At 31.8% G+C, this 27,005-nt stretch overlaps 2 protein-coding genes across 2 annotated transcripts in view; both read right to left on the reverse strand.

Annotated features, from left to right (window-relative positions):
• The window catches only part of LOC143054217 (MAM and LDL-receptor class A domain-containing protein 1-like), a 41,063-nt gene extending 36,882 nt beyond the window's left edge, over positions 1-4,181 (reverse strand). Inside the window, exons 1-3 of the mRNA XM_076227145.1 lie at positions 4,067-4,181; positions 2,401-2,739; positions 342-437 (exon numbers count right to left, since the gene is read on the reverse strand). Coding sequence (XP_076083260.1) covers positions 342-437; positions 2,401-2,695 — 391 coding nt within the window. The 5' untranslated portion in view covers positions 2,696-2,739; positions 4,067-4,181. The remainder of the gene's footprint in view (positions 1-341; positions 438-2,400; positions 2,740-4,066) is intronic.
• Positions 4,182-4,763: 582 nt separating this feature from the next.
• LOC143053703 (uncharacterized) overlaps positions 4,764-27,005 on the reverse strand; it is a 52,792-nt gene continuing 30,550 nt past the window's right edge. Inside the window, exons 11-24 of the mRNA XM_076226490.1 lie at positions 23,472-23,594; positions 22,844-22,939; positions 22,319-22,454; positions 21,068-21,243; positions 17,963-18,051; positions 17,311-17,446; positions 16,277-16,455; positions 15,887-15,968; positions 15,275-15,451; positions 14,404-14,739; positions 11,117-11,278; positions 10,144-10,491; positions 9,023-9,139; positions 4,764-5,430 (exon numbers count right to left, since the gene is read on the reverse strand). Coding sequence (XP_076082605.1) covers positions 5,054-5,430; positions 9,023-9,139; positions 10,144-10,491; positions 11,117-11,278; positions 14,404-14,739; positions 15,275-15,451; positions 15,887-15,968; positions 16,277-16,455; positions 17,311-17,446; positions 17,963-18,051; positions 21,068-21,243; positions 22,319-22,454; positions 22,844-22,939; positions 23,472-23,594 — 2,534 coding nt within the window. The 3' untranslated portion in view covers positions 4,764-5,053. The remainder of the gene's footprint in view (positions 5,431-9,022; positions 9,140-10,143; positions 10,492-11,116; positions 11,279-14,403; positions 14,740-15,274; positions 15,452-15,886; positions 15,969-16,276; positions 16,456-17,310; positions 17,447-17,962; positions 18,052-21,067; positions 21,244-22,318; positions 22,455-22,843; positions 22,940-23,471; positions 23,595-27,005) is intronic.

Genomic DNA, 27,005 nt, shown 5'->3' on the forward strand with positions numbered 1-27,005 from the left:
AAACTATCCTCATACTATTTAGAGGGTGGTAAAGGGTTATTTTCTTGCAACGTGTTTTGCCTTTTTATTTCATGTGCAGCCGTGAAAAAGGTTCGTTGAATTCACTGTGTTTTGAGAAATCGGATACAAGAAATTTTTAATTGTTCGTTCATCGTGAAATGGCAATTTTATTTCGCGTTCTTTATGCAAGACCATAAAGTGTTTTTTTCTAAATATTTAAAAAAGCTAGACTTTGATCATGAATATTTTTGAAACATTGTGACATATACAGTGACAAATAGTGTGTCATCATCCCCTTGCACACCCTTTCCTTCTCCTTCCAATAATAAATACTAACTTACCTCCAGTTTTGGTGTTGTGTTCTGTCCTTTTCCACGAATTTGACATATAATAGCCACACATAATTGAATCATTAAAGTCACAGGTAACAGTCTTGGCTAAAATAAATACTCAAGTTATTAGTATTGTGAGAGTTCAAATTTAAAACATTTTGTTTCTTAAGGAGGTAGACCTAGGTTAAGGGAAATGACTGACTTTAAATCATTAGTATGTTTGTGTCAACCATTTTCATAAATATATTCTAAGCTTCTAGGTTACATAGATTATTTTCAATCTGTTTCAGGTAAATGCTTAAAATACATTGATGAAACTTTACTTTTACAAACACATAACTGATTTAAAGGGTAATCTCCCTGAATCAAGGTCTACCACCTTAACTTAATCTATTTTCATGGTTATGTCTTCTACTGCATTAATGCCAACCAAGGATAAACATTTAAGCAGAATTTTTGTGCACGTTTCATCTTTACAATATATGTCATATCTCTTTTTCTCATATTCCACATACTGATGTAGAACTTTAGAGTAATTCTTTCTTTCTTTCTTCTTTTAAATCATTTGTAATTGTAATATATAACTGCTGTTGTAAACTTTTTACATAAATTTCATGAAACTTCAAGGACAGAGTAGGTTGCAGATGCTGAGGTTCTAACTTGTTCAAGATATTATCTATGTTAAACTTTCAACACAAATTTTCTCAAACTAAATATGTGTCACAATGCACTTTCAATGGGCATTTCAAATGGCATGAGGCTTTCAAAAATGATTAAAAAACCCTGACTTTATAACTTAACCAAAGTATTGCTGATTTAAACCATTGACAAAAATTGTCTTAAAGCAACAAGAAATGTTTATATGATTTCCATATCATTAACATTTTCATGGGCATAACTCCCGAAAAAATAACTTACGAATCACCATGATTTTCAAACTAAATGTCTTGGATATTGCGGACAAAGTTTAGATCTTTGATATACATTTTATATAATCAAAAGAAAACAAACTGTAAGTGTGAGACCCCTTTAACAATATATCATGGAATTACTTGAAATAAGCAGTGCATATATCCCAATCACAGAGGGGAACGAAAATAAGGTAGATACAAAACAAATATATACACTAACACTGGTAACTATCCCTTGCCAATTAGCAAGATAATTTCACTATATAAATATCACCATCATTGTTTAATTCCGTCAGTTCTCTTTGGTCTTAAACCTTAAAATATATTTTACTAGAACAGATAATACTGAGCGTGAAATCTCAGACTGTCACAACAAAATCTGATGACAAGACATCATTATCAATATAAATTTCTAAGTCGATGGCCGTTGAATTCTCCCGGCTTGAAACTTCAGGATATATCGTATCACAGGACAGGAATCAGATGAAAAAATAACACAATCAGTATAAACATCAGATTCAATGTCTGTTGAATTCTCTCATTATGAAACCTCAGGATATATCTTACCTGGACAGGAATCAGACGAAAAATTCAGTATAAACATCTGATTCAATGTCTAGTTCTCTCGCTTAATGGCATCTCAGGATATATCTTACCTGGACAGGAATCAGATGATAAGATAACATCCATCAATATCATGATCAATATAGACATCAGCATATTTAATGGCTCTAGTTCTCTCAGCCTGAAACCTCAGGATATATCTTACCTGGACAGGAATCAGATGAAAAGATAACATCCATCGATATAAACATCAGCATATTTAATGGCTCTAGTTCTCTCAGCCTGGAACCTCAGGACATATCTTACCTGGACAGGAATAAGATGACAAGATAACATCATCAATATAAACATCAGCATATTTAATGGCTCTAGTTCTCTCAGGATATATCTTACCTGGACAGGAATCAGATGACAAGATAACATCATCAATATAAACATCAGCATATTTAATGGCTCTAGTTCTCTCAGCTTGAAACCTCAGGACAAATCTTACCTGGACAGGAATAAGATGACAAGATAACATCATCAATATAAACATCAGCATATTTAATGGCTCTAGTTCTCTCAGCCTGAAACCTCAGGACATATCTTACCTGGACAGGAATAAGATGACAAAATAACATCATCAATATAAACATCAGCATCTCTGTAAGCTTGATTTCTTTTGGCTTGAAACCTCAGATTTACCACCTTTGGACCTGGTACACCTACACAGTATGTTTGCCATGCTGATAAATAGGGTCTAGTTGCAACAAAAGATGTTAAATCATCTTCTTTACTGATTGAGTACATCAGGTTTTTATTGCTGTTCCAATTGTTGACCATATATTTGAAGTGCAGGAACATCATAGAAGATATGGAATTATTAGGGAACTCAACAACAGCCATGTCGTCTGGTTCTCCTAAGGATCCATCAGCATATAAAACTTTATCTGAAAATCATCAGTAAGAAATTCAGTTTCTACACTTCCTTCTAGTACAGTCCACTCTCGTTATCTCGAAGTCAGCCGGACCAGAGAAATATTTCGAGATACACGTAGTTCGACTCAAACGAAAACTAGAAGTTTGCCAGAACAAGGGACTCAACTCTTGCTTAGCTTGGTAAAGCTCAAATAAATCCTGGTGAATATGGGAAGAGGATCGATATTCTGGTATAAAATTGATGTATTTGTATGTCATGGTCTTTCATTATTATAATAACATTATTTTTACTTATTCAATTGTTTCAGTTACATTTGTTTCCTATGGCTATTATCGGAGAGAGTAATTTCCAATCGATAGTTTCATTATTCAGGTCGTTTATAGTTGATAAAATGAGTAATTCTTGAATACAAGAGATTTTAGAAAATTAACATTTCTCTTCATTTTGTTTTATCTCACTCTTTCTTTTCAAAAGAAAACACAACAAGATTAAAGACGCCCATTGAAAATGGAGTAGTTTTTAGGTGATCATCAACAGAAGTCATAATCCTTACTTTATACACACCCAAGCTCATTAGTTTAATAATTGTTTTGTAAACATTTTAAATACTTTTTCAAACATTAACAATGTATCACTAATTATTTATAAAAATTCTATAAAAGATAATCTCAGGTGAACACTCGTTGAAAAAGCATGTCATATATCAATACAGTGGTCAGTGACTGGAAATTTAATTGCACGTGTATTGTCAGATTAACCCTTCAATCCATTTAAATGACAGGGGTCATGTTTTGACAGATGTGTATTAGTTCGAGGTAAATGATGAATTTTGAATGCTTTTGTTAACCTTGGGATCGTTAATTTAGTTGGACTCAACCAAAATTTCGACTCATCAGGAGCCGAATTACATACATTTATATGGAACAAAGTTAGGGACCACGTGATAACTTAGACTCATCCGAAAAATTTCGAGTCAACCGAGTTCAAGACAACGAGAGTTAACTGTATATGGTCAATTTATGCCTTACTTTTATAGGCAATAGAACCTATATTTGAAACCTTTCTGTTTTCTTTGGGTTTTGAAAAGCTTTAAGTTGTAATGCAAAATATTTTTACAGATAGGGTTCTCCTTAAAATTAAAATTGGAGAACCCTTCTAAAGTCAAAAGTGTACGTATAAAGCAACTCTTACAGTAGTATGGACAGTCTTATTGTAGAGAATACTGTTTGCCTTTTGAATTTTTAGAGCAGTTATCCTATAAATATTACAGAAAATTTCATCTCAAACCCTATCAAATTCAGCACTGCTTTACCACTATACATATTACACATTCTTACTTCCATTTTCATTGGCCACAGTCCATCTGTAGGTTTCCTGTGTAGGACACTTATTCGGGGTAATGATGTCATATCCACATAAATCTAAGGGCTCAAATCCACAGGAAGACTCATAGATTCCTATTGAATATCATTAATATAAATAAAAATACAGCCTTCAAGAATAAAAATTTATGATTTTTTCTTTCATTTTCCTATTAGAATAAAAATACTATGGCATACTCTGGTTTTTCATGGGTTTAATTAACAATATGAAGGTGCTTTACCCAAAACAAGTGTATCGGGATCAATTTCTGAAAGATAACTGATATAAATTTCTCTAACCTAATGAAATGTCTTCTAAAAAAGCTATGTAATAGTATTCCTCTTAATTTTTCACCAATTTAACCCTTTCTGGACCCATTGTATAACAAATTTAATCAGTGTTTGGTTGCAAATGCTCTCAGACGATGATTGGCTGAAATTAAGGGACATAACCTTAATCAGTTCAATGGATGAATCGAAATGTGCTAACAGGTGTTGACAACTTTGTGGAATGTGGAAGGCACTTGAAGGGGATTTTCGTTTATCAAAAATGATAAATCTGATTAATCAACTGGTACCAATGTAAGAATCTATATGCACATGTCTAACCTGATTTTGAAAGTAAAATTCTAATATTGAATTTAAAATAACAATACTCTAACATGTAAACTATTAAGGTGCAGGGCAAATTATCCGCAATGAAATGAGATTTGCTGTTGCTAATACAACTGCATACCAAATATTGTTGACTTACCATTAGTGGTTTACCTTTAACTGACCTTATCACTAAATTTAACTTTTAAACTAAGCAAAAGTTTCAAAGTCAAAAGAACATGGCCAATTCTCTCCATGGAAATGAGATGTGACAAAGCTTATTCAAAAGCCTACCAAATATCAGACTATTTTCTTTTTACATATTTTACACAATATATGCTCTTTTAAGCTTCTCAACAATCATTTGGTTCAACACTCACCATTACAACTGTTCATTGACACTTCAACGTTATCAACAGCTGTCAACTGTATGTCACTTACACCACTTGTATGAACAAATACAATAGATATATTCCTGGTCACGGCACCCAAACTAACACATCTCTTTGTCCAATGATCAGCTTTACTGGTTGTGGTATGTAAGGTATTAATGTCACTATATTTTATATTATCCAAGGTAGTGTTATCAGTTGGAGCCTCAATCCATCCTACCTCAAATTTTGAGTACGGAGAGTTGATGTAATCAAATGACACACTTTCTGTACCATATGCTTGGAAGATCTTAGAAAACAGGAAAGTCTGGGTACCTTCTCTCCAGTTTGTACTTACAACATAAAAGTAGAATCCTTAAAAAAAACAAAATGGCTTTTGTTAGAAAAATTCAATTCCAAAATAGCTGTGTGCATAATTAATTGATATAATTATTAAATAGTGGACAAATTCAGATTATTAAATTCAATTTCAGAAACTTCTATTAAAAAATAAATGTAACAAAATTGGAAATTCAAATTCTGATTAATTCAATTCTTATTTATACTAAGCAACTTTTTTGGCACCCCTAAAAAAAAATTACAAAATGCCTTTATTTACAGTTATAATCTGACCAAATAATGCATACTAGTAATTGTATAATTCAAGTTTTGAATTTTTATCACTTTTTAAATTGTTGATGTCAAAAAAGATTTGAATAACATTGAATTGTAATCCTGGAGTTCTTAAGAATCCAACTCAATAAATTGTCTTAATACATGACGTTCTTCGTAATTTCTTTCTATAACAAAATCAATCCTGCTCCTTTCCTCTGAAAATATTCTAAATGTTTTCTTTACAAAATTTAAAGCTTTTCTGAAACTATTCTAGATGTTTTCTTTACAAAATTTAAAGCTATTCTGAAACTATTCTAGATGTTTTCTTTACAAAATTTTAAACTACACTGTACTAGAAAAAACCAAGAGAAGACAATCTAGAACTCTCTGATGATTTAAAACATTTCTTCAGTGGTGCAAGTTTGTAGTATTTTTTTTTTTGGTGTGGTTTTGAGTTCTGTCTCTGTGTGACACGGGTGCTCGGAGAAAGAGGGAATTTACTAAGAGAAGAAAAAAACAATCTAATGATTAAACACATTTCTTCGAGTTTTTTATATTTCTTTTTTTTTTTTTGAGTAGTGCAAGTTGTAATACTTAGCGAGAGTGTTTGAGTGGTGCGAGTTGGCCGTGGGTCGAGTTGTCATAAATTCAAGACAAATTGAATACAAAACCATTTCCACCTGATTACAAAACATAGACAGTAAGGAACCAGCTACTGAACTTTATTTGGGGTTTAATTAATTAATATATGCTAATTAAAGCAATTATTATATGAATTTATAAAGTATATTACATACACTAACTATTTATTATTATAGAACACTTCAGACGATTGTCTGCTTGGAGACAAACCAGCTAAAAAAATTTGGTCTACAAATTTAATAGTATAGATTCTGAAACTATTCTATGTTTTCTTTACAAAATTTAAAGCTTTTTCTGAAACTATTCTAGATGTTTTCTTTACAAAATTTAAGATTTTTCTGAAACTATTCTAGATGTTTTCTAAACAAAATTTAAAGCTTTTCTGAAAGTATTCTAGATGTTTTCTACACAAAATTTAAAGCTTTTCTGAAAGTATTCTAGATGTTTTCTACACAAAATTTAAAGCTTTTCTGAAAGGTATTCTAGATGTTTTCTACACAAAATTTTAAGCTTTTCTGAAACTATTCTAGATCCTCTGTTTCAAAATAACAAGCGTTTGAAAAGAATGTTATAAATTAAGGATGTACGTACACCTCTGAGGAGACAAAAATTTCTAGAATTAAACTTTTTTTCTTAACCTGTTTTTTTGGGTTTATGAGACTGTAACAAAATAATTGGTGAAGAAAAAATCATATGTTGGTGCACTTCTTTTTTTGCTATGGTCCTTTGAAAATGACCAATTTTGATGATTTTCCCATTTTTCATAGATTTTTACCTATTTTTGGGCTATTATCGTGAAAAAAATCACAGTTCCACAATTAAACTTTTTTCATACTTTCTAAAAGGATGAAGTGGACCAATTTGAATAAATTTTACTTAAAAAAACTATAAGTAGGTGTTAATATAAGAAAGTTTTATCATATTTTGACGCTTTTTTGTGTCAAATTTACCATGCTGTCAACTTTGTATTTTTGTGATTTTTCTCAGTTTTAAGAACAAAATGCATATTATTTCAACTTTTTTGTTATAAATGATTGTAAAAATACATATCTAAGAAATTTGAAAAGACCAAAATGATATGGGATGTACATGATTCTTGTAAAATCATTTTTTGTATCCCTCACCCATTTTCTCAAAATTTTGACTAAAAATACAGACTTGATTGGTCGTAAAATTTGAAAACTGGATTACTCAAAAACCATTCATTGTAAATACACAATTTTTTCACAGAGTTATGTTTGATTATAATCTTTTTAAAATTCATTGATATTTTTAACTTGTATCACATGTTTGGAAATAATTCAAGAACGAGATTTCAACCAGACTGAATGAGACTGAAAAGTCAGAAGAATACATCCTTAATATAATATAAATAACTATTCTGAAAAGGCAGAAAAAAATGGTAGGTCAGTGTCCTCCTTTTTGAGATATAGTCAATTGAAAATTTGGCTGGAAATGATTCTCTCTAGATTTGTCATACATTGATGATTGACACCTATTTTCTTTCAACAACTATGAATAAATAACAAGGATTTTATAAGACTTTCCAAAATGGATTTTTAAACTATATATGTAATAAAATTATGAAAAGAAAAGTAGGGGTTTGCAGACAAATTTTTTTATTAGCACTTATTTAAATGGATAAAACTAGAGGATTCTGAATAACTGACAAAAAGTCAAAAACAAGAGTAGCGAACGTCCTTAAAAATCTCTCTCTATTTTTTCATTTTAAAATAACAAGAATAGGGCCCAAAAAAATCTTAATTTACAATATTATCAATTAATTGTCAGTCAGGGGTACTACTTGTACAAGTTGTTTTTATATACTTGAAGAAGTAAATAATAATATACTTATATACAAAGTAAATTTGTTATATTCATATTTTCTTATAAAGTTTGAATAATCTCCCCTAATTTTCTCAAAAATTTTACTTAAGAATTTTTTTTTTACAATCCCTAAACTTCTCAAGTTTTGGGATGTTAAACTGTGCCTTAAACAATTTTTCTCTGATTAGCTTATATTTTTTTTTATTAGAGTTCAATGTTTCATCTCATTAATTCAACAGAGAAACTATAATTGCGCAAAGATCTTAAGTAATTATGCAAGGCCTTCAAAAATTACCCCTGGAGCCTTGTAAATGAACAGTGTTTTGAAGATTACAGACAAATGAGATTTTCATTTTCCATGAAATTACACTTCAATGAGTAGTAAAGACATCTGCAAAGGACAGACAATTAAAAATTTTATTAGAGCAAAGAAGTCCTGAGGAATTCAAGAAAAGAAGATAGTATGACTGTTTTACTTGTATAAGTAAAAAAATCTGAATGTCTAAGGGACATAACTAAGCTATTAAAATAATTTACCTATACAAGTAAACAAAATACAGTGGTATAAGTATCTAACAATTTTACTTATATAAGTATAGTAATATTTACTTCTCTAAGTAAATAAAAATAACTTGTACAATTGTTTTTTCTTCTTCTCATATTTAATCTTTCATGAAAAATGAAAAACTTCTGAAACCATAAGGGCAATGAAAAAATATATATTTGAAAGAACCTTAAAGAAAGAAGGAAAAATTTGAAAAGAAGAGATTGAAAAAAATAAAACATTTTAAAAATTGTTTTAAAAAATGTTTTTTGGGTTGTTTTTTTCCCCATTGAAATACATATCTCATTAAAACTTCTGCGTTTTGATCAAATGTATTACCGTCTAAGCTGCTAAATGGAATGCCAACATGATGACCTCTGATCCACTTTACAATGTAATCATTCCAAGTCACATGATAATCACATGTCCCATAGGAAAAGTCACATGATGCTGTATCTAAAATAGAAACACTGAGAATAAGTTTCCTATCAAAATAAAGGACAAGGTATGATAAGGGCCGTTTCTGGCCCCCCTTTTCCCAAATTCAGAAACTTAAAAGATGAAACCCATCCTGAGTGTGAAATGATGTATAGTATCTGTTATAAATTCATTTTGTATAGCTTTTACAATCAGTATGTATGATATATATATATATATATATAAATTAGTACTCCTTCAATTCCTTGTCCCTAAACCCCAATGTCGGCAATTGCCATCCTTTCACAGAAATCACCATCTTCATTATAAAACATCTTCTAGATGGAATAGATCACATTGAAACAGAAGTATGAATTAATGTGAAAAAGACCAATCCATACCTGCCAACATTTCAAAATGCCCATGGGGGTTTTATGTGTAAGGAATCTGATGTACAGTAGTTGTCGTTTGTTTATGTAATTTATACGTGTTTCTCGTTTCTCGTTTTTTATATAGACTAGACCGTTGGTTTTCCCGTTTGAATGGTTTTACACTAGTAATTTTGGGGTCCTTTATAGCTTTAAGGCTCCGTGTTGAAGGCCGTACATTGACCCATAATGGTTTATTTTTATAAATTGTTATTTGGATGGAGAGTTGTCTCATTGGCACTCACACCACATCTTCCAATATCTATAAGATGGCTCTTATAGTCCTACAAAACCTTTAAATTTATTTTAATGGTTTTTTTTTGTTTCTTCATACTTTTACAATCCTATAGCCATGTTAAAATTGATTCTTTTGTTTTAAAATGTTTTTAGATGTTTTCAATTATAGCATTTTTACTTGACAAATTGTGAAATTAAGAAATTAGAAATAATTACACCCAGTTTTCAGGATTAAATTTTTTTTTTGGATAACTAAGTCATCTTAAAATAATAAATTATGTCTCAACTTTAAATCATGTCTCAACTATCCTGGTCCTTTGTTTTTCTGAGAAGTCTTCTATCATACTAAGCTTCATTACTTGTTTAGATAAGACTTACGAGGACATTTTTCTTCTGTAACTAGAACATCATCAATGGCTATATCTCCAATTGGTCCATCCCCTCGTACAGCTACAAAACTCAGTTCTACAATTGTCTGAGCTGCAATTCTTAGTGGCATACAAATCTGGTTCCAACCATTCTTCTGGGGACCAGTTAGACTCCAGATCTTTGTAATGGAGTTATTTCCCTTGTTTTTTGCTTGAACCATTAATGTGCCTGTATCATTACCATACATATGATATTTGAATTGTAAATTTTGACTTCCTGTTGCTCTGAATTCTGGGAACTTCAATGATGTTGCATCACTATGGTCACCAAATGTTGCTTCAGCATACATGTAGTATCCTAAAAAGCAAAAAAACTTGTATTAATGCCCTTCCAGATATTAGAATATTCAATAGAGGGTATAGTTATCAAACTCTTACAAATAAATATACAGGATTTCTTTCTTTGAGGAATAAGTTCCAACATATTCAAATTTGAACTTTACATTTTTCATGTATAAGCTAGCATACCCAGGATGACTGGATTTTTATACTTTTAGTTCAAATCTTAAAATATTAAGAAATACATAGTAAGTTATGATTACAGGGATGCTCGACAAGTCCAAACAAGTATTAGGAATAGCAAAAAGTTAGAAAAAAAAAATAATCCAAAAATAAGACCTAAAGCCTCTAAAGATGCAATACAGACTTTAAAAACAAACTCTGATTATTTTGAAATAAAATACTGTTGACATTGTGTTCATCTACTAAAGCTGTGAATTAAAACTTGATTGGCATGTAAAATTGATTAATGTGACTCAGATAGATCAAATAATGAAATAATATACATGATAAGAAGTACAATGTGATTGAAACATAGTAACATTATCTCAATTCATTTAAACACCTCATTTATGTTTGACTTTGTAGAATTTTGTAGCAATACAGATGAAATTATATACATGTTTATGATGAAAATACTATACCATCACTTTCTGAGTCAGATTCTGGCCCTGTATGTTTAGATGCGGTTGGTCCAGTATGTCTGATCCATTTATACAAGTGTGATTGTTGTGTACAGGAACAATTCACCTTGTATCCACACATATATGGATGATCAAAGTCACACACTGTTTCTGCTATTCCAACTGGAAATATACATTTTATGGAATCTTGAAGAAGGATAATATCTTGGTTATAATTTTGATATTTTTATTGTTAGGCCAATTAAAATTAATTGAAAGATTTTCATCCCACCCGCCCCTATTCTTTTTATTTTAAAAAAATTTACTATTTCCGGATTTAGTTCATTTCTGTTACCGGTAACTGCAGATAATTTTGTTTCATTCAAATATTCTGATGCAAATTTAGGTTTTTGTATTTCTTTGAGTAATTTAACCACAATAATTAACTCAACATATTCTGCTGCTATATGATGACAATTTTATCTTATGAGAATAGAGATTGATTATGGGAAGGGAATGAAATAATCGGTTACGAGTTTTAGGCAGTGTACAAGATAGCAATCGCGATATGTCACAAATTTTAGTGATTAGAAAACCGTGTTTTTTTTTTTATTTATATAATGACTTTGTGTGAGGAAATTTTAACTGTGAATGAATTTCAAAGCGCAAGAACTGTGGAGCACATTGATACAAAAAACATGACTGGAACAAGCATTCTGTGAGTATTGCATGGCAATACATAGTCCCCTACCGGTTAAAAATTCATTGTATTGGAACAAAATTTTCGAACTTGATCTATAACTTGTCATGGTGTAAACTATATAACAAATATCAAGTCAATATCTTCAAGCATGACGAAAAACAGGTGTTGAAAACTGATTATTTAAGTGAATTTTCTAAGTCCAAGGATCATAACTCTGCACAAAATCATCAGACCAGAACAAAATTCTTGATCTATAACTTGTCATGAGAAAACTATATACCAATCATAAATCAATCAAAATCTTCTTTTTGGTTAAGTTCATATTTTACATTGTCATTATATTTGCACATTGCATAAAAAATTAGTAATGCGTCAAAGAGACAACAACCTGACCAAAGAGCAGAAAACAGCCGAAGGCCACCAATGGGTCTTCAACACAGCGAAAAAATCCTGCACCCAGAGGAGACCTTCAGCTGGCCCCTAAATAAAAATGTGTACTAGTTCAGTGAATATGGATGTCACACTAAACTCCAAAACATTGAAATGAAATAAAATTAAAAAACGTACAAGACTATCAAAGGCCAGAGCCTCCCGACTTGGGACAGGTGCAAAAATGCGGCAGGGTTCAACATGTTTTGGAAGATCTCAACCCTCCCCCTATACCTCTAGCCAATGTAAAATAAACAAACAAACAGTAATACGCACAGTAAAACTCAGTTTTCTTTTCACTCTGTACTCATAATACTTGTGTTGCATAACAATGCATATGCTTCATTTTATTGGCACTACAAACCATAGCTTAGAAAGCAAAACAAATTTGATGCAGGTAGTCTAAAAGAGAGCATTTCTCCAAGTTTTTGCTATTTACTGAAAATAGGTTTCTGAAGAGACAATTACATGTAGAGTAGTTGTTGCCAATCAGAAATAATATTTATTTAAGAATTTGAAAAATTATGTAGAATTTCTTATATATATGTACATGATATAATTATAAGATTATTATTACCCTTTCATTTGAAGAACACATTACAAAAGGGTTTGGAGGAAATAAAAATTTAATCCTCCCACCCGCCTCATTTTTTTCAAATATCTGGATTAAAATATACTAATTAATTTTAGTTGGCCTTACACTGCTCATACACATTCATTTCTTATATTTAATATTCACACTTGGATTCAAAGAGTAATGTAAAAAATGGTTAAGATACAGAGTTGACTGAGACAATCATAGGCGGATCCAGGGGGGGCCTGGGCCCCCCCCCCCCCCCTTTCGTGAGAAAAATTTGATTATATACGGAATCACTGAAGCATGACTGGAGCGGGCCCCCTCCTCCTTAGGTCAGTCAGCGGGCCCCCTTTATGAAAAGTTCTGGATCCGCCACTGACAATTATGCGGGTGTGGATGGGGTATACAGAACAGAGAATAATTGGCAAAAAAAAAGAACCTTAGTGAGCGCGCTTACATACCCCACATCGTACCGTCCGTCCGTCCATTTTCTTGTCATCGCAACTCCTCTCAAACCACACAACAGAATTTCATGAAACCTTTTTAGATAATTAGGACATACTATGTAGATGTGGATATCTACAGGATATTACGATTCAGTTTTTTCTAGTAGTTACGCCCCTTTGAACTTATTTGCTTCAACATACTACTGCAACAGTTTGTCATTGCAACTCCTCTGAAACCACACAACAGAATTTCTTGAAACCTTTTTAGATAATAAGGACATACTTTGCAGATGTGCATATCGACAGAATATTATGATTCAATTTTTTTTTTTCTTATACAATTATTTTTCTTACAGTTATTTTATTTCTCCAGTGACAATGTGGGGACAGACAGACAGACGGGTCAAAAACATTATACCCTCTGCAACTTCGTTGTGTGGGGTATAATAAAGAGAATAGAGAATAATGGGGTGCTTAAATATAAAGAATAACTGCAAAAATTTCAGAATTGGGTAAAACTATACTGATTACAGAAAAGAACAATGTCCAGAATACAGTTATCAAGTAATTACAGAATAGCCATTATTTTTAAAGATAAAGAAAGATGAGCGGAAAATTTAAAGAATACAGAAATGAAGGACCCCCCATCCAGACCCTCAAATATAGCAACAAGTTAGATGGGACTAATATCCCATACATTAAAATTCAGACTTAGAATATTGATCCCATTATTTTTAAGCTGATGCATCTTTAATTTGGAAATCAAATTTTAGTTCCTAAATTTTTCAAGGGAAATCTTCCAAAAATATACAGAATTTTTAATAGTTAGGTTTCAGAAAGTGTCTCCCATGCATTGTACAAAGACACTTATTTGCACATTTTAATTGTGAAATAGTCTAAACCTAAAATTGTATGGGTTTAATAGCTGTTTTTTGTTATTTTTGGGGTTTTAAACTGCAATTTCTATTGTAAATTCGTTGTTTCTCTCTCTCCTATTGTCTTATCAAAATTATTTATGGATAAAATTAATCCATCTATGTTTGTACCATATACAATAAAATTATAAATCTAAGTATTTGCTTTTTACACGAAACAACACACCAACCCAGCAAAAAAAATCTACTAATTAAATCATACTGAAACAATTTCTTACACATGCATGGCTTTTCTGACACTGTGACGTTATCAACAGCTATAGCAGCATCACCATCACTGCTGCGGGATGCTACAAATTCCAGTAACAAATTTGCTTCCTGTTCAAGGGAAATACATGAAAGCAGCCATCCGTTGGCCTGTTCACCATGTTTATACCATAATGAGGTTGTCTTTCCACTGTCGTCTATTGTGGAGACTCGGAGAGAACCAACATCCCTTCCACCAAAGTAAGAGTAGAAACGTACGGTGGATGAAGACGATGATGTGAAATAGGGTGAGAACAGGCGTGTAGAATCACCTTCCTTCCCATTACTGCTCTGGTAGAAGAAATATCCTGGTAAATAATTAAAAGCATTTTACTATCTTATGTTAACTTTCATAGAATTATTTGCTTTAAAACAGGCTGATTGATATCAAACATCAATTACTGTTTCATTTTCTCTTTTGATGTCCAGATTCAATTAGAATGTATAATCAAGGTTCTTAACTGGCAGACAAACAGTGATAAGGTTATAATTGTACACAACTTTGAATTGAATTTAGCAAGTTACTTATTGGACATCATCAACTATAACAAGGAAACAAACACTGCAAGTTAAAGGTTGTCCTATTTTTTAAGTTCTTTGATTATTATGATATAATTGTGGATTCATGGTTACTCACTGGGCACTAATTTTTGTGGATTTCATTGGTTAAGAGAAACCATGATTTAAGTGTTCAACAAACAAATTACAAAATTCTATAGTTTTTTATGTAGTGTTTTAAATCTATGATGTCAAGTATCCACTATATAACAAATTTTCTGAAATGCTGACAATAGTTATTGCAGAAAATCGGTACCCCCCAAAAAATGAACCTTAAGTACCTACCAAAAGATCTTCCACTAACATCTGTGGGAGGTAAATTCTTTCCTGGTGTAGAATAACTTTTATACATCCAGTCCCCAGTCCCTTTAATACTCTCTGTGGTATAATTACAAGCATTTCTTTTACTAAAAGTACAGTTGACCCCAGCCTCTTCATCAATATTATTTGGACATACAGAGTCTGCAAAAAGAAAACAGTACATATAGACATGGAAATGGTAACTTTATCTGAAAAATTTCGTCAAATTGACCATCTTCAACTTATTGAAATGGGTATCTGAATTGTTCAACTAGCAATATTACAACTAAAGTAAAGACAAATCATATTTGTACACAATAATATTAAGGATAATCCCAACTTGGATCATATGCATATTGTTTCATTGTCCATTTGGTATCTATAAATCATCAAAAATAATTTTTCAATAATTCACAATTCATACATCTTAGATGATTTTTCATCCCATTTGACAATGTTTGCCACATTCTTTGGTCAATAACTTTTAAGTTGCATGTAAGTTCTCCATCGTAAATTTGTATTTCACAAGCCATCTTATAATACAGAGGGTAGGTACATAAATCTTAAAAAAAAAAAAACAATTAATAAGTAACAAACCACATGTTCCCCTTTGCAATTTAACTTCATCTACTCCTATATCTCCTCTATAGGAATTTCCACGGATTCCAACAAATTTTATCTAAATACAAAAACAGGAGTATTGTGTAAATTAACATGATAATACCTTATATATAACATGTAATTTTAGTTAATTTTTATTTACTAATGTTATATTTATCGGGACACAGGAGTCCAGTTGGCAGTATATAAATAACACATAGCTTAGAGTGTGATAGAGAAGATTGATACTCTCATGCAGACCAATCAAAAATCAAAAATCGATAATTTAAATGACAATGAATTGAATTTACATCAATTACATCAATAATTCTCAAAAATGCTCACGTTCTACGTGTTGGCCTTGGACTTTTTTACAAATCTACATACCTGTAATCCATACAAAGCAGGAATATCAACACTCGCTGAATGCCATTTATTTCCTTGTTGATATTTCTTGGACCAGACAACTTTGCCATTGGTGTCAGAATTACTTGAGATTCGAACTTGAAGCTCATTTATTGAAGATCCATACATGTGGTAGTAGAAAGACAGGCATCTTGGGGTTACTACAAATAAAAAAAAATTTAATCTTAAAATATGATCTAAGCATTATCTTTAAAATCTAAAATTCACAATCTGTGCATGATATGCAAAGAAAAAAAGTTGTCTTTCAAAACATTCATTCCAACTTATTAGACTTATATATATATACAGATATTTTATTATTGTTAGATCTTTGTGTCTTGTATTTTTAGGGATAATTACCAATTGATCCCAATTGCAGTTAATTCAACATTAATAGTTGTTCCCAGATTTTCTTCTGTATAAAAAAATCTACTCACAAATTAACTTTTTCTGCACTGTTCATTTAAGATATATACATGAACAAAGCAATTACCAACAAAACATTAACGATAGAACGACTGAATTTAGATTTACAATTTACAATCAGTTTAATTTGAACCGATTGATACTGTTTTACTTCTTGTCTTAAGTCATATGACCTTTGGTAAAACACAGGCCAGGTATAATATCCCAGAAGCTCCAAAAGGGTATTAATACAATAAATATGACATCAGATGTTTTACTTATTGTCAGATCAGATTGCTGCTTCTAATTTTAGCATGCAGTATACAATAGTAAAAAATAAATCTGGTTCAAGTTGAGACTCATTTACTCTTGACAGAATTAGTAAGTAAAATATCTGGCTCTGTGTGTTGGTCTAGTGTAGAGACTTTAAAGATTTACATTCAAATACACTAACATGTTCCTTTCCTTAATATATGGTTAAAAGATTACTTACTGGAAATAAAGCACACATCAACCCATCTATTCTATCGTACTATTATATGAATTAGCTTACTATCTACGTTTAACATATACATAAATCCAACCATTCCTTTGTGAAAGATTAAGCTTACCATCAAATGTAACTGTTGTGTACATTTCAGCTGTGTCACCAATTGAACCATAATCAGTTTCTAGATACATATAGTAGCTGTAATAGTTACCATCATGACCTCTGCAAGGACCTGTGCTAGAAGTTCCAGTACATCCCTGTAATTTGATTGGGAATATTTAATAAAGGAGCATACATGTGAATATGTCAAAATATATAAATCTTCAGACAGCTGAAAACTCTTAATCTCTAAGGAACACATCTTCTATATTTCTATTATATAAATTTTCATATAAAAATACATCATCACTCTTCAGTTGAAAATTTCAAACTCGTAACTGAAAATTTTCCAATTCTCATCTATGGACAAAGAAATTGCTAAATGTTCTGGGCAGGGAAAGATCAAAACAGAATAAATAAAAAAAGAAAATATGTCTCTATCATTTTCACAGTCGAATTGAGTGGAAACAAAAATATGGTATTTCAGAATGAACATATCATATTGATTTGTCACTATCAAATCTCTGACTGATGATGGCAAAGACTTAATTTATATATAGTCATCTCCAAACTGACCAGTCCAGTTATACATTCATGCTACCTCCTCAACAAGCTGATTACTAAAGAACTATGACATCTAACCAATCAATTACCAAAACATAATTTTAACTTACATTACGTCTTGACCAGTACACAGGAGTTGATGACCGCATACTTAAAAAGTGACAGTTGTAATTGAATGAACAACTGTACTCAGATGTACCTGTAAAATCAAAGTATTTCAGCTAGCTAGGATATTTAAAAATGCAAAACATTTTTTTTTATATTTCTTAGTTCTGTGTAGCTGTTCAAGTTATGAACAAATATGGTTTCAGAATGTTTGCTGCTGAATTTAAAAATTCTAATTTTATAAGTTAATGAAGTCTTTTCAATTGATACTGATGATCATGGGTATATATCAAAATTATGGAAAAATGCATACAAAAGTCAGAGTCTGAAAAGACCAGTTTTTGTCTGAATTTGCATGAATTTTTACTTGACATTCTCTCTTTGTCTGATATATTTTTTAAATTCTTGACTAAGTCTGAATTTGTCTAAAATAAGTTCTTAATTTTTCTTGGCATATGTCTTGACAGTATTAACATTGTCTAAAAATTTCTTGACACTTTCTTTTTCATCTGATAAGTGTCTCGATTAGTGTAGACTAATTCTCGACTGTCTTAAATATGTCTCGGTCAGTCTTGACATATTCTTGACATTCTTAATAATGTCTGAAAATGTCTTTACACATTCTTGACAGTCTTAAAGATGTCTTGACACTTTCTCAACAATATAAATTTTGCCTGAATTGTGTATAGACACATTTCTAACAGTTTAAACACTTTCTTTTGCTGTTTTATACTCATGTGTATTATTGCTAATCTAAACTAAGAAGAACATGACGAATTAGGACACAATAATACATGCTAGTTATAAAAAACCTCGTACATTTTGGTACAATAGTTGTTTATTTACCATACCATTAACATTGAATATTATGCATGAAAAATAAAATATGTCTACAGTATTATTTATTTCAATCATTTAGCAATTATTTAAAGATTTATAAATCAACATTTGCAATTATTTACAAACCCACATTTAAATTGGTTTAAAATCAATTAACATAATCACATTTGTGTTTGTTAATATTTTTATATCCATATTTCACAAAAATATTTATATACCCAAATTTTTAATTATGAAATATTTACATGCCCAACTTTTGTTTTTGTTGTAATAGGTGTAACTTGAAATAACAGTATATTGTATAGAGAGAAATAAAGATAAAGATGTATCATGTATATTGGTCATGATCTGTAAAGCTCAGAATTGTCAAGTAAATTTAAGACACAATTCAAAATGTTCAGAATATGTCAAGCCATATTGGGAAAAAAACAAGAATGTCGAGAACTTGTTGAGAAATTTCAAGAAAGTATTCAAATGTCGAGAATTTGTCAAGAAATTTTAAGGAGATATTCAGAATTTGCTGAGTAAAATTCATACAAAGAAGTAGGTTCAGTAAGACCCCTTTTTGGTCCCAAAATATAGCAGTTTTACAAAATTGTTAAAATGTAAACCTTTAGTTATTTATTGGACAGAAAAATGCTTCTGCTACATAAATATGGGCTGTTTTTGACAATACAATGCACATATATCAGGTTGTAACACCATTAAGTCATGCTAAATTACTGAAATCCTCATAATTCTAGCATTTTAGTTAAATTTTAGACGGTTTTCTTGTAAAACGAAAGTGGCCGCATTCGTGTTCATCCTTAATATTGAAATGTAAGTTGTATTTTATGATAATACATAACATATATAAAGTTTGAGGATGAACACGGATGCGGCCACTTTCATTTTTACCAAAAACCATCTGAAAAGTGACATTTTTCGGCATATATTAGGTAGATTTTTCATATTTGAGCTTGAATCGGATCGTTTTTAATGACTAAATCTGTTAAAATCTTTCACATAAACTAATTAATTCAAATAAAATAGACACTTGTGTTTAAAAAGTGGTCAAAATCTTTCGTCAGATGAACCTGAAATTTGAGGCCAAAATCGGTCCTTACCGGACCTACTCCTTTAATATAAATCAGAAATTGTCAAGAAAAATTAAGACACATGTCATACTTTGGGAGAATGTCGAGTAATTTTTCAGGTAAATTGAGACATGTAACAAGGGGCCACAAGACATTCATTATTCTACAGTAAAAAATTCCATCGGTCTTTAACAGAAAAAAAAGACATTAACGGACTTTTACATGTTAATGACCAGTGGGGCGTGGTTTCTCTTTTTAGAGTGATTTTGTTAATTATAAAATTATATAAAACTTTATTTTTTATTCATATGCTGAAAAATAACGCTTTTAAAAATGAATGGCAGTGACTTATAGTTATCACTCCTTCCTATAGAAATTGTACAATAACTCCAGTTTGCTTTGAACAATTTGAATTTATGAGAATTTTTAAAAACATGGTTTCTCAATGAAATAAACATAATAGATATTGAAGAACTGGTCATTATCGTGATACATGGACTTCTCGTAGGACAGCTAGTGGTATTGACTTCTTAATAACAGTGATAATGACCTCACCTACAGCTCGATTATTATGGCCGTCTTAGTCAATACCACTGTCCTGTACTTGGCAGTCCATATATCACGATAATGACCAGTTTTTCAAAAACTATTATGTAATTATAGACCCAATTTCTAGTTCATTTTTATGAATGAGTTACGCTGGTTGACCCACAGTCATATGAAGTAAATGACAACATTCAACAATCCATTCTTACTGTGACGTAATAACATAAACATTATGACATCTGAATGTACAGGAAAATGCATGAAATTAGAAAGTTGTCTATTCAAATAAAAACATATATGCCCCATTCCATATAATGTTGGATATTAATAGAGGTTTTCAACATAATAGACAAAACTTGCATTTTACCCCTATTTTCCATTTACCCATGTCAGCCGTCAGCCACGTTGATCAGCAGGCTTGAATCATCAGACACTTTTTTTTTTAAGAATTAGACACACCAATGATGATTCTGGCCAAGTTTGGTAAAATTTGGCCTAGAAGTTTAGAGGAGAAGATATTTGTAATAGTTAAGACGAGGGACAAAGATTTGGGAGGCCAAGTGATAGGAAAAGCTCACGTCTGGCCCTTTGGGCCAGCTGAGCTAAGTATAGAGTAGATGAGTATGCTCCAAAGCTGTAGATACAAACCTGTTTCACACCTGACGCCAACATCTTGATAATGGTTACCGGCACCATACTTAGATCTGGAACAGTCTTCCAGCCTTAATGCGCCAGTATAGCAGTATAAATAGGTATACCATACTGGAACAGTACTATCTGCTTGTCCAAAATATCCATATAGTAATGGGTACGCAGCTTGTCCTCTGTCAAAAAATCAAAAATCAAATACATACTATGAATAAACTATGATGTGTCAGCATGAGACAGCAACCCACAAACAGCATAAAACGATAGAAGATGTCAATATATGGTTATCAACAATAAACAAGTGCTCATGCTTAATATATAATGCTATTTCTCAATCTTCATCCTGTTCCTGGTCAAAACAAACTGTGAAAGAATTATTCAAATTGTCAAGATAACATCGGTTACTACAAATCGCAAAATCCATCCCATAATTTTCATTCACTCTTCGAATATAATTCAGTAGTATTTTAAAGATTCAATCCCATATTATATAGCTATATGCAATCCAAGCTGTTATTCAATAATTTTTTTAATAAATTACTCATGTGATATCTCATTTGATCTGTGTACAGACTAATATCAGTCATTTACTCCTGTCCTAATGGCAGTAAAATCTTGCCTGATTTCTTCCTTCTAACTAAACCTGTCTCTATATAGGTAGACATTCCCACTTATCAGTCATTTACTCCCGTCCTAATGGCAGTAAAATCTCACCAGAATCTTAACTTTAACAACATTTGTATCTTAGCAATAGAAATTCACCTGCATTTATACAATTTACAGTGACACTTGTAGCCCAACATTTAAATGTAATAAAATCTTTCAATTTACACATGACACTTGCCACCCAGGTAAAAATAAAACAAGAATGTGTCTAAGGACATGAATGCCCCCGCTCAAGCTTGCTAATAACTTAAAATTTGTGAAAATACTTTGGGGACAAACTGAAGGACAGAGGGAAAACGAAAGGACAAAGGGATGGACTGTTATCAAGAACATTTAATGCCCCCTTCTTCTAGCGGCTGGGGCAGAAAAATCATCTTACTCCTAACTGCTTGCAAATGAATCATTTCCCTCTGGTAGTCAAACTAATCCTAACATCTGTCTCCCTAGTCTGATCCTAAAATATCAACAAAATCTTCTATCTGCAAATCCTATGTTTACAGATCATGATACTTGCCTCTCTGGTAGTACAAAATCACTTCAGATCTAAATTGAAGAGCTATAATAAATCAATTAGTAAAATCTCACCTGAATCCTAATTGTTTACATATGACACCTGCCTCCCTGTATGTAAAGCTTGATGTAGAAATTGTTCCCCAAACTCCATTTATATTGATTTCTACTCTTCCTTCAAGGCAGTTTGAACCATTTACAAGACGGATTTCTACAAAACAACTCATAATAAAAAATCAAAATCCAAAGATCAATATAGAATGATGTATTAGATTGAGTTGAATCTGTATCAGATTTAACATGTAGCATCCAGAGTTTATAAATTAACACAGCAGGTCCTTAGTTGAATTTATGTAAAACTTGTTAAAAACACGAAAATCAAATTAAAAAAATACAATTTTTCCTTGACCCACAAAATAAAAGAATCCACAATATATTAATATTCATTCACTTTACCCATAACGTATGTGGGTAAAATAATAAATGGAAACAACCGGAACTTACTCCACAATACCAATAAAATGGCTTTGGTAGGATCTATGATTAAGGTTGATAAAGAAAACCTAATCAGACAAATGCCGTTTCCTAGTCATATTATACCTATATTACTGTGACTTGTGGTGTTAGATGGTGGGGACACAGTGGTATACCATGAACTTGTTGCTATTGTACTAGCAGTACTGGTCAGCCTTGTATCTATAAATGGAAACATACAATATATATATATATATAAACAAATATATTGGCTGTTTAAGCACTTATTTTTACAGGTCAAGCAATCTTTGCCTTAAGTTGTTTAATGACAATTGCCTGTTCTTTTGCTTTGGGTTTTGTCAAGGATTTCAAAATGTAAAGATTTTGTGTCATGAATTAATCCTTAAAATTTATCCAAAAGCAAACTCCCATTACACAAGATATCATTTTAGGAGAGAAGCTATAAATCTATACCACAGTAAGGACTGTTCCAAAATTGATCATGGTGGGAGGGATAAGAGGCAGTCAAATTAATAAATTGTGGGTGGTAGCATTTTCCATATACTATAAAATGAAAATTTTACTTTATGGGTGGTTGGGGTCTAAAAAAAGTGTCCCCCATGCCTTTAATTAAAGATCAGTTTAAGTAGATGTTTACCCTCTTTTCAAATGGTTGCTGGTAGATATCTACTGCAAACTATAACTTCATATCTATATTTTTGTATATAATCTACTTTATGTACTGACAACTTACAGTTGTGACAATGTTGTTCATCAAAGCTGTTTAAACAGTCTGCATAGCCATCACAGAGTTTATATATGGAAACACATGGTGACAATATATCCGAGGAACATTTTATCTGGTCCATAGAACAGTCTGAAACAAAAAGATGTTAAACTAGAGGCTCTCAAGAGCCTGTGTCGCTCACCTGTATCTACTGTGGTTTTGGAAATCATGTTTAATAAGGTTAAAAATCATAATAAATAATATTAGATACCCTAATAATGATTGAGGTCAAGTTTGGTTTAATTTGACCCAGTAGTTAAATTAAAAGCAGAAGATTTTCGAAAAAAGTTTACAAAAATTACCAAAAAATTATTTGTAGATCTTACTTTGCTGAACATTATTGCTGATTACAGTTTATCTCTCTATCTAAAATAATATTCAAAATAACCAAAAACTGCAAAATTTCCTAAAAAATAACCAATTTAGGGCAGCAACCCAACCTGTCTGATTTGTCTGAAAACTTAATGGGCAGATAAATCTAAACCTGATGAACATTTTTACCCAAGTCAGATTTGCTCTTAATGCTTTAGTTTCAGAGATATAAGCCAAAAACTGTATTTTACCCCTATGTTCTATTTTTAGCCATGTTAGCCATGTTGGCCATATCATGTTGGTTGGAAAGCGGGGTCATCGGACATTAAACTAGATACCCTAATAATGATTGTGGCCAAGTTTGGTAAAATTTGTATCAGTAGTTTCTGAGGAGAAGATTTTTCTAAAAGATTTACAAACAAGAATGTGTCCATAGTACATGAATGCCCCACTTGCACTATCATTTTCTATGTTCAGTGGACCGTGAAATTGGGGTCAAAACTTTAATTTGAAATTAAAATTAGAAAGATCATATCATAGGGAACATGTGTACTAAGTTTCAAGTTGATGTAACTTTAACTTCATCAAAAACTACCTTGACCAAAAACTTTAACCTGAACTTCGCACTATCATTTTCTATGTTCAGTGGACCATGAAATCGGGGTCAAAACTATAATTTGGCATTAAAATTAGAAAGATCATATCATGGGGAACATGTGTACTTAGTTTCAAGTTGATTGGACTTCAACTTCTTCAAAAACTATCTTGACCAAAAACTTTTAACCTGAAGCGAACTGACGCACGGACGGACGAACGGAGGCACAGACCAGAAAACATAATGCCCCTCTACTATCGTAGGTGGGGCATAAAAATGGTTAAAAATATACTTTAAAAGACAACAAATCCTTAAGGGGTCAATTGACAATTTTGGTCATGTCGACTTATTTGTAGATCTTACTTTGCTGAACATTATTGCTGTTTACAGTTTCTCTATCTATAATGATATTCAAGATAATAACCAACAAGAATGTGTCCCCAGTACACGGATGCCCCACTCCCACTATCATTTTCTATGTTCAGTGGACCGTGAACTTGGGGTCAGAACTCTAATTTGGCATTAAAGTTAGAAAGATCATATCATAAGGAACATGTATACTAAGTTTCAAAGTTGATTGGACTTCAACTTCATCAAAAACTACCTTGACCTAAAACTTTAACCTGAAGAGGGACAGATGAACGAACAAACGGATGGACGGACCAACAGACCAATGAACGCACAGACTAGAAAACATAATGCCCCTCTACTACCATAGGTGGGGCATAAAAACTGCAAAATTTCCTTAAAACTACCTATTCAGGGGCAGCAACCCAACAACGGGTTGTCTGATTCGTCTGAAGATTTCAGTGCAGATAGATCTTTACCTGATGAACATTTTTAACCATGTCAGATTCACTCTAAATGCTTTAGTTTCAGAGATAAAAGCAAAAAACTGCATTTTACCCCTATGTTCTAGTTTTAGCCATGTTGGTTGGGAGGCTGGGTCATCAAACACATTTTTTAAACTAGATACCCTAATGATGATTGTAGGCAAGTTTGGTAAAATTTGTCTCAGTAGTTTCAGAGGAGAAGATTTTTGTAAAAGTTAACAAAGACGGACGATAATTACGACGACGGACGACGTACGCCAAGTGATGAGAAAAACTCATTTGGCCCTTCGGGTCAGGTGAGCTAAAAATATGTATGGAAACACATGGTGACAATATTTCTGAGGAACATTTTATCTGGTCCATAGAACAGTGTGAAACAAAAAGATGTTAAAAAATATGTATGGAAACACATGGTGACAATATTTCTGAGGAACATTTTATCTGGTCCATAGAACAGTCTGAAACAAGAATGTGTCCAAAGTACACGGATGCCCCACTCACACTATCATTTTACATGTTCAATGGACCATGAAATTGGATAAAAAATATAATTAGGCATTAAAATTAGAAAGATAATATCATAGGGAACATGTGTACTAAGTTTCAAGTTGATTGAACTTCAACTTCATCAAAAACTACCTTGACCAAAAACTTTAACCTGAAACATGCACTTTCATTTTCTATGTTCAGTGGACCGTGAAATTGGGGTCAAAAGTTTAATTTGGCTTTAAAATAGAAAGATCATATCATAAGGAACATGTGTACTAAGTTTCAAGTTGATTGGACTTCAACTTCATCAAAAACTACCTTGACCAAAAACTTTAACCTGAAAAACTTTAACCTGAAACATGCACTTTCATTTTCTATGTTCAGTGGACCGTGAAATTCGGGTCAATAGTTTAATTTGGCTTTAAAATTAGAAAGATCATATCATAAGGAACATGTGCACTAAGTTTCAAGTTGATTGGACTTCAACTTCATCAAAAACTACCTTGACCAAAAACTTTAACCTGAAAAACTTTAACCTGAAACATGCACTTTCATTTTCTATGTTCAGTGGACCGTGAAATTGGGGTCAAAAGTTTAATTTGGCTTTAAAATTAGAAAGATCATATCATAAGGAACATGTGTACTAAGTTTCAAGTTGATTGGACTTCAACTTCATCAAAAACTACCTTGACCAAAAACTTTAACCTGATGCGGGACAGACGGACGAACGAACGGACGAACGAACGAACGAACGAACAGACGGACGGACGAACGAACGAACGGACGCACAGACCAGAAAACATAATGCCCCTCTACTATCGTAGGTGGGGCATAACAAAAAGATGTTAAATAAGAATGTGTCCAAAGTACACGGATGCCCCACTCACACTATCATTTTCCATGTTCAATGGACCATGAAATTGGATAAAAAATATAATTAGGCATTAAAATTAGAAAGATAATATCATAGGGAACATGTGTACTAAGTTTCAAGTTGATTGGACTTCAACTTCATCAAAAACTACCTTGACCAAAAACTTTAACCTGAAACATGCACTTTCATTTTCTATGTTCAGTGGACCGTGAAATTGGGGTCAAAAGTTTAATTTGGCTTTAAAATTAGAAAGATCATATCATAAGGAACATGTGTACTAAGTTTCAAGTTGATTGGACTTCAACTTCATCAAAAACTACCTTGACCAAAAACTTTAACCTGAAAAACTTTAACCTGAAACATGCACTTTCATTTTCTATGTTCAGTGGACCGTGAAA

The sequence above is a fragment of the Mytilus galloprovincialis genome, chromosome 12 (genome assembly GCF_965363235.1).
Source record: "Mytilus galloprovincialis chromosome 12, xbMytGall1.hap1.1, whole genome shotgun sequence".
In the NCBI taxonomy this organism is placed as follows: domain Eukaryota; kingdom Metazoa; phylum Mollusca; class Bivalvia; order Mytilida; family Mytilidae; genus Mytilus; species Mytilus galloprovincialis.